We start from the raw sequence: 12,283 nt of genomic DNA, 5'->3' as shown, positions 1-12,283 counted from the left end.
GTAATAAACCGATAAATATTTACAAATTTATGACGTGTTGGGTGTATGTATTTCAGTTTCATTAGTGTCACAAGCAGAACATGATGAGAGAAGCTGTCAGGTGCCTCTCACCTTTCATGCCCATGCAAAGAGAAAGTCATGTTTTGTTATTAAGAACAACACGCAGGTTACATTCACGTTTTGAGAGAGAATTAAAATCAGATTTGTCACGTATGGATTTGTCTTTTGGATTTTTCCCTCTTGCGAAAATATTCTGACATTTGCTGACAGAATGAAATGATTTTGTCATAATTCGCAGAACACATTCAGCTCGAGTCAACAAAAACTGACACAATGACAGAAGCTGAAAATCCAGACATACCTCAGAAATAAACGCTTGCTGGTTAAAATCAACGTGATCTTTTGCACAGCTGTTCCCGGAAATGTTGTGATTTCATTTCAGTTCCAGAAATATCATTCAGAGAAAAAAAACTTGAAAACAAGGCTGAGAACCAGATCTGTAGTAAACTGATTGCTCCTGTCCCGTCTTATTTTATATCCTCATATTCTCACATATACTGTAAATATGCACCTTCTGTTCTCCCAGTAACCTGTCAATGATCTGTTCTGTTCATCAGTTCATTTATTCATGGTTCAGATTTCACCTATGTTGTGCAGAATGTGTAATGAAAGAGCAGCAGACCACAGGTATGTTTTAAAATAAATATTCAGGATAAACATTCAGGTTTATTGCTGCGCTCTCATGGCCTGAGCTGCATCTCTGCTCCAGTGCAACACCGCCCCCTGCTGGTGAGTCGCGGTCCTTACATTAGGAACGGTTGGCGCTGCTGGTGTGTGTCATGCAGCTTTGCTTTCATGATTATCGTGACGCTGTCATGTAAAAGTCACCTCTGTCAGGCAAATGAACCGAGTGTCATCCTGTTTAGTTTCACTGAGCTGTGTGCAGCTGCGGAACAATTTCATTTCGCCCTCCTCCCACCTGTGAAAGCAAAAGTAGGTTAACTTGAAGTAGAAAACCCTGAGCGTCCTCTCAGGTGTCATTACCCCTGAAATGGTCATTCCCCCCCGCGGAGCCGTCCTCCTGAAACCGGCAGGCTCTTGCAGGAGTCGACAGGTGTCACTGTATCCTTGCGCTTCGTCTGCACCCTCATGCATCCACAAGCGCCGCGACAAAATTCTGTTTACCCCAAAACAGTCAGCCAGTTGCTTTTCAGCCAGCCTGGACAGACGGGATTATCAGGATGGCGCGCGTGTGTGTGTATGTGTGTGCGCGCGCGCCGTCTCACAGGTGGCCGCTTTGAATATTCACTCAGGGTTAAAAGCCTCTCACACATTTCCCAGATGCTTTGTGTTTTATGAGCTCAATCAGTAATCATCATTGGGCAAATGAATATCAAACAGTCCATTAGACCGCGTTTCCTGCAGAGTGTCACGTTATGACAGAAACAGAGCTTCGTGCTCAGCGCAGGGTCAGCTGACACGCCTCCTTTCCACAGGCACAGGTGTGAGTGAGTCACTGAAGAAATACACACACACACACACACACACACACACACACGTTGCTGCTGTATGTCATGTTTATCTGTGTAGGCAATGGTAACTTCTCATAGACTGAAAACTACCAAACTCAAAGAAGTCAGCACAGTGATCTCAAATCACTGAGAAGCAGTTCTATGTCTGGATAAGCCAAAGACTTTGAGTGCATCCATCAGCTGTAGCAGGTCGTGGCACCGCTTTCCTTTTCTCCAGCCACAACAGCTGAAGGCCAAGCTTTTCCAAGACAGTGCATGGCTTGTGAGATCCTCAAGCTTCCTAAGTTGGAAACTTGGCCAAGAAAATGACTTGCATGTTTATAGCACCGAGGTCGAGATAGCTGAGGTTCTCTCATCAGTCCCAACCACTGGTAAAAGCAGCAATACCACAGAAATACTCAGTTACAAATAAAACGTCTGCATTCGTAATTGTACTTAAGTAAAAGTGCAAAAGGATTAGCAGTGAAATATACTTAATATACCAAAAGTAAAAGTATTAATATTGTAGCATGATCCATTTTAGAATATATACTGTTCAAAAAAAATTAAGGGAACACTGAATCATCACACCAAGTCAGTTAACCTTCAGGGATATCAATCTGTCCATTCAGGAAGCACAAGTGATTGGAACTCAGTCACACCTGCTTTGGTGCAAATGAAAGTGACAACAGGTGCGATGGAGAGGCAAAAGCAAACCAACCCCCACAAAGGGAATGGTTCTGCATGTGGTGGCCACAGACAGCTGATTCTTCTCTGGTTTTGAGTTCTGTTAGTGTCCTTGTCACTTCTGGTAGCATGAGGTGGCACCTGCAGTCAGGTTGCACAGATAGTCCAGCCCCTCCAGGATGGCACATCCATACATGCAGTCGCAAGAAGGTTTGTGTCTCCCAGCACAGTCTCAAGAGCATGGAGGAGATACCAGGAGGCCAGCTGTTACACAAGGAGAGCTGGCCAGAGCTGTAGAAGAGCATCAACCCAGCAGCAGGGCCGGTATCTGCTCCTTTGTGCCAGGAGGAACAGGGGGAGCACTGCCAGAGCCCTACAAAATGACCTCCATCAGCCTACTGGTGTGCAGACTCCATGAGGGTGGCATGAGAGCCCGACGTCCTCTAGTGGGACCTGCGCTCACAGTCCAGCACTGTGCAGCTCGATTGCCATTCGCCAGAGAATTCACCAGCATTGACTGGCCTTCATGTTCCCCTGACCTAAATCCAACTGAGCACATATGGGACATTATGTATCGTGCATCTGCCACAGACTATCCAGGAGCCCCCTGATCCAGGTCTTGGAGGAGATCCCCTCAGACACCATCCGTCGAGTCATCAGGAGCATGGCCAGACGTTGTCAGGAGTGCATACAGGCACACAAGGGCCAAAGACACCAGTGAGTAACATAAGCAGTATATATCATTGGATTCTGATTATTGATGCATTAATGTGTACATCAGTTCAGTGTTGCTAAAGGTGGGGCAAATTTCAGTTCTTTTTTACATACTGCTGGGTGGCTTGTGGCAATATTTTCCTCTGAAATACAGTGGAGTGGACGTATACTCAAATGTAGTGTACTACAAGTACATCAGAATAATACTTAAGCACAGTACTTGAGTAAAAGTACTCAGTGGCCATAACTCCTCTTGGGACGGTGCCTTGAGCGTTATCACATTCAGACCATGTGTCGTCTCAGCTGGCTTCATCGCTCTCATGCTGCTGTTCTGCTTTTAAATCATCTGATTCACGAATGACAAAAACACAACATCCCTCATCATCAGTGGCCGCAGGTGGATCTTCTCCTTCCAGCTGCTGCCTTCGAACCCTCCAGTATCAAAGAAGCCGCTGCTCTGCTCTAAACCTGACAGCCAGGTGCTGCACCGCCGCGTTACTCTGACAGTAAGCTGATAGAAACAAACTTCTTCATCATCGTGTCTGTATTCATTAGTAACAGCGAGACAGCGGAGCCATCGTGAGCGATCACTTGCATCCAGCATACTGTGAACGAAAACTGTGGCACTCTTACATAGCTCAGGTACTTTTTCATATTCATCATTTTGACATTTTCACACCACAGCGTTGTTAGATGAAAACAAGTAGCTGGGATAGCAGACAGTGGAGTGCTTAATTTAATGGAATGAGACAGCTTCAACATTTTTTGCCGATTGAACCGAGCTGCTGTATAAAGGACTCGAACTAATTGGAATGAATTAAGTGGAAAAGTGCAAATTGAACGCTGTCCTTGTTTTTCTTAAAATTAGTACCAAATTATATCTCCAGGAAACATCTTTGAAATGAGAATTTAAGGACTTGAAAAATAAATTGTTACCAAAGCAGAAATTACATTCAACGACACCTAAACATTTTCTTTAAGTGTTCTTTATTCATATAATCAAATCAAAAACAAACCTTATACTTAGAGGATAACAGAGTATTGATCAGAAAGTGAATACAAACCTGAGAGTGAATGTAATCTCAAATCCAGCATGTGTTTGTGTTCAGCTTGTATGAAGCAAACGGAGCCAACGTCACTACGAAACTGGAGGGCAGTCTGATCCCATGGACACCACATGGAGCCGCTCCCTGAATGTGACCACGTCCAGCACAGGCTGATGACGAGCAGTGTACTCCATGTCCCTCCAAAGCTCCTCAGGAATTTCCTCCTTCCCCCCACGACTGACTTTGATTTGCCAGAGAAGTGGAACACAAGCAGTGCATGAAATTGTGTAACTCAGGAGTCAGAGCGTTTCTGGTAAAAAGGGGCTCCACTTCCAAGAAGACAGAGAGAAAATGATGAATCCCCCGATGGATGACATCTGAGCACATGTTGTTTTATTTGTTGTCGGGATGCAAAGGAAGCATCAGTGTGCTCCATCCGTAAAAGAGGGGTGACGGTGTTACATTGAGTGTTCGGGCTTCATGGCTGACGCTGGTGTTGTGATAAAACTGAAACGTGTAAATGTTTAAAAATCATTCTAGTGACACCAGTAACTATTCAGCTAGTTTTCAATCTATTTTCTGATCGAGTTTGACATTCAGTTCTATAATAACTAATAAAAATGAAGCACACACTGTCTCACTCAGTGCTGCGTTATTTCATTAAAGGTCTAATCCACCATAATCCACTTATCAGCTGACGAAAAACACTGTTCACAAACTCGTTTTTAAGAGATGACGTACTCACACTAAGCAATCATAGCTTATCTTATGGAAGAAGAAAAACAAGATGCATTCAAGGGGCATGACACACGTTTAACAGCCATATATGATCTAGTTACACACTGCTGGGATGATGAATGTCATGTTCAATATTTGCCTTGTTACAACTGTTACACTGAGTTCAACAAACACACACCGTTCAGCTGTTTGCACGCAGGGAAGACAAACACGTATTTAGAATCATCAAACTTATCTGGCTTCTAAACGGCCGCAGATTGACAAAATACACACGGAGGAGAGCTTCAAGACTCGCTGACGAGAGGCTACTTAGAGCTCAGTCCAGTGAGGATGAATAGCAGGCTGCACCTGTCAGTCACACCTGTGAACACCTCTGGCCGAATGTTCACTAAATACAATCCTGTGAATCAGTCTGAGGTCTGCTCCGACAAAGTTTGGGGACTTCCTCATGTGTTGCACCTGAAGTGTAAAAGGCGGCTAAACAAATTGAGTTTGGACAAAGTAATAAAAGGCCTCTGTTGATATCCACGTGGTGTGGCTCTGGCTGCTGCTTAGCAACCCTGTCTAGCAGCTGCACTGCAAGAAATGTCTCTCCCAACAGGTCGAGCAATTTACGCCTCAAATTTCTCCAAACTTACCCAAAAATGTTTTCGGTCATTGTTTTCAGCTCAGTGTCAGCTAAGTAGATGCTGATCCTCAATCTCAGTGTCAGCAAACATAAAAACTGACATTGTGCATGAAATTGAAGCAAGCGTGTGAGGAGATGAAGATGAAAGCAGCCAACTTAAACTCAGGCTGATCAAACTGACACTGAAGCAGCTTGTAGAGGCTGCCCAGATATATTTAAACCACTGTGGTCAACCACACAGCCTGTTTTATTCCATCTAATTACAAATTTAGTTTATGTCCAAACTAACTTCCTCCTTTCCTTAAATGGGCCCTAACTCAACTCTCTTTCTAATCTAAAATAAAAGCTCTCTCAGTGATTCATTTCTCTGTTCAGTTGATTTCTCTCGTTTAATTTGGGGAGCCTCATTACTGCACTGCAGCTGTGTTTGTTTGTGAATTAGCATTTTATCTTTTTTTTTTTTTTTTTTTTTTACCCAATTTTATTCTACTTTGATTTTATTTTCCTTCATCATTATGTTTGTTTATTATCCCTAAATTGCATCTCTGCTTGAAAGGTACAACACGAACAAGCTCGCCTTAATCATCTAATTAGCTCTCCTGTTATTGCTCATTGACATATGGCTGCGGCCATTACATACAGGGACAAAATAACAGAAACACTCTAACTCAAACAATTGTGACAGCTACAACCTCAGAAATGAACACTTTTATGAACATGGTGTCAAAACAGGTAGTAATTACTGCAATGCAATTTATTTTATACTACCATGATTATGTGCCATGTCAGTACACACTTGGACCACTCACACTTTGGCTGCATGTGTTCCTGCTGTGTTGTCCAACCTTTACCTGCATGTGTGTCCACGTGCGTGCGCATAAATTTCTTTTTCTGTCTTATGATATCTCCTCTCTTCCCCCCTGTCCTGCCGTCATTCCCTCACTGGGCTGCATGCTTCCGGCTCATGGTGTTGTCTGCGGTGTCACATGTCCGCCTGTGTTGACACTCTGTGGACGCACTGTGACCCGCTGAGCGCTGACACTTTTTGCAGCGTGCGGGCTATAAAGAGAGGGAGTGGCGCACTGGATAGCACTGAGGAGAGAGACTCCACACGCAGACAGCAGCACGGCAGCGCCCGGGATAACATGATTAGCGCTCTATTAGGTCCGCCGCTGAGCTCAAGTAGATGCAGCGCAGGGATCGTCGTGCGGGGAGAGAGAGGAGACGCAGAGGGAGGACTTCATCCGCCACATGGATCTTCTTTGCTTCCTACCGATCCGCTTAGAGAAGTTACGCACCGACAGTTTTTCTAATGCCCGTGCGTCTCTGGCGCTGGAGAGCTTGTGCCACCGCTTTTTGCCTCAGGTAAGGTTATTTCTCACTTCTTGCTTTTACTATTCAGGGAAAAGAGCTGACACAATGCTTGAGTTAATTCTAATAGTAATAACATAAAAAAAGACTTGTCATAATTGATTGAAAAGTGCCAATAGCATTGAAGGTATCTGATTTTCTGCCTCATATTTTCAGATGAACTGACATAAATGATAAGAGCTTATCCTTGAGGAGCCGGCACATGATGACAGAGAAAACGCCTCAGAGGAGTGATTCAGTTGCCTCCTCTCTCAGTCCTGCTGTGAGCCACTAGCTCTGTCCTTACCGGTCATGATATTTGTCAACCTCAGGTGAACTCACGTAGGAAGCGGGCCAGTCTGCTCCAATGGGGTTCGACAACGAGACCAACCAGACTCTTCCAGACGTGGCCCCTTTCAGCCTGCAGATCTCGCTGTCGCTCACTGTGCTGGTGGGGATCATGATCCTGCTGATAGTGTTTGGTAACGTGCTAGTGGTCATAGCTGTGTTTACAAGCCGGGCCCTGAGGGCTCCGCAGAACTTGTTCTTGGTGTCTCTGGCATCGGCGGACATTTTGGTGGCAACCCTCGTGATGCCTTTCTCCTTGGCCAATGAACTCATGGGATACTGGTACTTTGGCGAGGTGTGGTGTGAGATATATTTGGCGCTTGATGTTCTCTTCTGCACCGCCTCCATTGCTCACCTCTGTGCCATCAGCTTGGACCGCTACTGGTCCATCACTCAGGCCATCGAGTACAACCTGAAGAGGACGCCGCGACGCATCAAGTGCATCATCTTCATCGTGTGGGTCATTGCGGCAGTTATTTCCTTCCCGCCTTTGATCACCATGGAGAAAGAAAACAACGAGGAGGACCCTGTGTGTAAGATCAATAATGATAAATGGTATGTCATCTCCTCCTGCATCGGTTCCTTCTTCCTCCCCTGCGTCATCATGGTCCTGGTCTATGTGCGGATCTACCAGATCGCCAAGAAGAGGACGCGGGCGCCGCCGGGAGACAGGAAGCGGAAGGAGATGCTGAAGACGGCCACCATCGCTGTTGCCAACCAGAAGGAGAACGGCATGGCCGCAGGAGAGGACCGCCTCTGCCACGAGAAGCTGAACGGCGAGCGGGACATCGAGCTGAAGGAGGGAGTGGGAGGAGAAGGAGGAGCAGATGAGGAGAAGGGCGAGGTCAACGGGGTGGACCTGGAGGAGTCGTCTTCCTCTGACCACAAGGTGAACAACCCGTGCTCGATCAAAAGGAAATCGTCCAAGGGGAAAACCAAACTGAGCCAGATCAAACCCGGGGACAATGACGTCCAAAAGCGGGTGCCGAGCACAAAGGGCAGCCGCTGGAAGGGCCGACAGAACCGGGAGAAACGCTTCACCTTCGTCCTGGCCGTGGTCATTGGAGTGTTCGTCATCTGCTGGTTTCCCTTTTTCTTTACATACATGCTGATGACGCTGTGCGAGTCCTGCCCGGTGCCCAACACCCTGTTCAAGTTCTTCTTCTGGTTTGGCTATTGCAACAGTGCGCTGAACCCCATCATTTACACCATCTTCAACAACGACTTCAGGAGGTCGTTCAAAAAGATACTGTGCAGGAGGGACACTAGAAGATATGTATGATGGACTCCATCTTTATGTACATACTTTTTTTTTTAACTTTATTGTAAATTATCATTGACCATCGTGCATGGGTCACTGGCTTGTGAACGCTCTTGGTGTAAGTGCTTGGAAATCCCAGGATGAGCTTTACACGCAGCATCCTTTCAAACCATCCACCACCCGCAGCTTCCGCACCGACCACCATCCCACAGAGAGCTCCAACAGAACAGAACGCCACAGTGAAACCATGCTTTTATTCTAAATGTTCTTTTTATTTTTATAAAACAAACATAGTGAACTTGTGAAATGTGCTGTGCTTTACAACAGTATGTTGTGCAAAACGACCTGTCTGAATAATTGTCTTTGTTTTTGTTGTTATGGATACAGTGTTGTGCCATTTTGTATCATGTGAAGACAATGATGGTTAGGGCGATGATGATAATGATGATGATGATGATATAGTATGGGAAAAAATGCTGGCTCTATAAGAATAAACCAATTTCCTGAACTGGTCTCACAGCAAGTTAAAGCATCAGGTTGGTGACGTTATCTCATTTTGTACGTTACACTGTGCTGACACACACTCTGTCAAACACACACACACACACACACACACACACACACACACACACACACAACAGAGGCTGAGAAAGAGGGTGAAAGGCAGCAGTGGAGTCTGGATTTGCTCTCAAAAGTGATCTGGTGTTCCGAGATTTGTCAAAAGAGGAGCTGTTTTACTTGTGATCTGTGTGAAGGTGTGAAATCTCTGGGACCAGGAGGGCAAACCTGTAAGTCCTCTTGCGCCAGCAATTCAACAGAAAAGTGCAGATTCACTGGTCTGTTGAATCTGACCTTTGCAAGGGATTAAGAAGGAGCTCAGCTCTTAATGATCCTGAGTGGAATACGTGCAAATGTGCTTTGGTCCTTGGATTGGTCATGTTTGTGATTCGATGTAGATATTTTGTCTTGACTGTCAGACTCCCAAAACTAAGTTCTTTTTTTACTCAAAGTATGTGTTTGCTTAGGCTTCGGATCTGAGTCAGTTTATGAATCAATTGTGGATCGTGAATACAGTTGTAATGCGAGGCACTTGAAGTGGAGGAGTAACGGTTCATTTGCCGTTTTGTGTTACCACGGTATGCGTCATTAAGTAAAGACATGGAGCCTGTCAAACCAGAACCTGATTGACTGGTCTCGCTCTCGCTGCTCCCTCTATCATGTCCAGGAGAATGGCTGAATAAAACAAGAGAGCGACTATCATCTGTGTGGTGAATACAGAGGATATAGCTGTTCCCAGTGGAGGAGGTGTAAGTAAATGCATTCGTTTTGACAGTCAGGAAGGTGCTTGAACAGCTCTATTCTCGCAAAGCGAAAGGGTTCTTCTGGGAGTTTCTCTGACAGTACATCCAGCACCTTGTCTAGCAGAGTCTGGCGTGGTGGAGTGTTTCCCAGCACGTTTGCAAAGCGTGGAAACGTGTGCGTCTATGAGAAAGACGGAGTGTGTGTGTGAGAATGTTCTTGTGTATTTGCAGCACATGCAAACACATGGGGTGAGCTCCCACCGGACAGGCAAGCCCGCAGTCGTGCTGATGCTCCATGTTCGGTTCTGTGGAAGGTTTTGTGAGATGTTGGCAGGTTGCTCCAGAGAGAAACCAAACATTAGGAGCCATCTGGAACAGAGAGAAAGGTGTCTGACTGATGCTCAGTCATGAAGCATCTCCGTTCAGAAAACAGAGGCCATCAGAGAGTACTGCACATTTTAGGCTTCTTGCTGTCTGTTACTCAAATGAAGTGGGCATCTAGGTTCCAAAGTTAGTCTTTTCCTCTTCGCCTGACAATGTTTCCTTGTTCAGCTGTGACAGGGGAATGGTAGTGCAAAGAGGGAATTTCACACTAAAAGGACTTTGGAAGCTATTCGCTTAATTTGGCAAAGTCAGCCTGCTGGAGACTCATTTTAGCTTTGGACAAAATCTTGAATGCATTTTTGCTCAGACCCATCATTAATAAATCTTTCCACATCCACATGGACAGCCTTGAAAAGATGTCAGCGTGTCCTTTAACATTGTAAAGCAGCACACGGGGTCCGTCAGGCTGACGCTCAGTGATAAATACGTGTATGTTTGTCTCGTCTTGGCCTCCTTTTCCTCTGTGCCTGCCTCTCTTTAGCTCACACATCAACAAGCAGCAGTGATATCATTAAGCGGATGTGCTTGCTGACAGCCTATTGGAAGAAGCCAGCTGTTGAAGTCAGCAGACCCCTCTCCACACACACATGCACACACTTAGCCTCTGGGAAACGGGGCATGGATCATCAGGTTAGAGTGCACATCCGTCTCCAAAAGGCTAAGCATGGTGGCTAAGTGCAGCTACCATTCAAAGAGACAGGGACAAAATGTCAGAAGGCACAAAAATCATACAAACAATCATTTGCAGTTGGAGGATTTGGGCGGCGGCCGGGGGAGGGGCCGATGACGTAACATTTGACTTAGCTGCGTCGCATTTGGGACGAAGCTGTATTTGTTTCTGTCCACCTGTTTGAGATGGCTGCAACACACATGATTGTTCACACTGTTACGGTTGTTTCCTTCCAACTTTATTTGCTTGTCCTTAATGCGGCAATTTCACAGGAGGTCTGTATTCGTCATCTAAATTATACTTTACACCATCCAGGAACATATTATTGAAGTAGGATCATATTTTCTATTGGCCAGCTCACAGGCGGCTGTCAGCTCCTCTTTGAGGAAGGACGCTTAGAAGTGTTTCAGAGGTATCGTTTAATATAGAGTCCCAGTCTCATTAACGGTGGTCTGATTAGCTGTCAGGCCTCTGGGTCTGGTTTGAGACACAAACCAAGGCTGGGCAGCGGATATTTCCCTGGAAAATAATTTGCCCAGACAAATCTATTTTCCAGAAGCTCATTATGATCGAGAGCAATCAGTTCCCACCGTCCCAGAGACCACACAGCATAATGCGATGTGATTATTAGACCTGCAAGGTGATTTGGTCTGGTTGAAGAAAGGAGATGGTGCAGGGTTTGGCATTGTCCCGCATTTAAAAAAACAAAACAAAACAAAAAAAAAAAAACTAACTAATGAACAAACAAAGCTACAGAGCTCCATGTCATAAATGCTTGTGAGACGGAGCAGCAGGGGATCATTTCCTACAAGACCAATGTTGAACCTGAATTCTGTCTTTTGTAATCTGGTTTGGAAATTTGCAATAAAGGCAAGAACGTCAATGAATAACTTGGATTGCAGAGACATTGAAACAACTTTAAGAGGTTGAAAGTAAAAGTGACACACATGGTTCAGGTACAGTTAATACATCATACCTTTGACCTTTTACAGCCGTGTGCATTGAAACAACCTCATACAATATGAATGTATCTCTATTTTCATGCCAGTCAGTCTTACAGTAGTGACATTAATAAGCGGCACTTTGAAGAATCTAGGATTGCAACTGATGGTGTATTTTGATTAATTGATTCATCTTTCGCTCTGTAAAATGTCATAAAACTGTGAAACTGCCAATTAAAATTTCTCGAAGCTGAAGATGTTTTTCTGTTTATGCCCGACCAACCTCCCAGAACACGCAGATGTTTCATTTACAGGAATGAAAAGACGAGAAATCCTGACATTTGAGGAGATGAAATGTTAATCTTGCACGTATCTCTGAAGGGAAAAAGTAGTAAAATGTGGTCTATTACTTATAATACACCCACCAGAATCTAAAGGAGGGATCTAAAGTCTCAGTGGAGATGTTGTTCAGTGACGACGGCCAATAAAACAGTGTTGTTTAGAAATTTTACCATAATTAACACCTCATTAGCCACTCTCCTTACAAGAATAGCTATAGGTTTGACCAGATTAATCAATCATCGACTTGATCTTTAGTTTGGTCTTTAAGTTATTATAATCAACTTGTATGTATATAAAGATGGAGGCAACACATGTAAAAGTAGTTTTGCATATGAACATTGTTACATATTGTTCAACGTGTC

At 44.7% G+C, this 12,283-nt stretch overlaps 1 protein-coding gene across 1 annotated transcript; it reads left to right on the top strand.

Moving 5' to 3' along the window:
- Positions 1-6,295: 6,295 nt before the first annotated feature.
- On the top strand, positions 6,296-11,828 carry adra2a (adrenoceptor alpha 2A). Its single transcript, XM_076729253.1, has 2 exons — positions 6,296-6,689; positions 6,852-11,828. Exon 2 carries the CDS (start codon positions 7,042-7,044, stop codon positions 8,302-8,304), a length of 1,263 nt encoding a protein of 420 aa, XP_076585368.1. The 5' UTR covers positions 6,296-6,689; positions 6,852-7,041; the 3' UTR covers positions 8,305-11,828.
- Positions 11,829-12,283: the final 455 nt, after the last annotated feature.

This window comes from Chaetodon auriga, chromosome 4 (assembly GCF_051107435.1).
Source record: "Chaetodon auriga isolate fChaAug3 chromosome 4, fChaAug3.hap1, whole genome shotgun sequence".
NCBI lineage: Eukaryota > Metazoa > Chordata > Actinopteri > Chaetodontiformes > Chaetodontidae > Chaetodon > Chaetodon auriga.
Note: the sequence above shows the minus strand (reverse complement) of the source record. Positions and strands in the feature narration are given on the sequence as shown.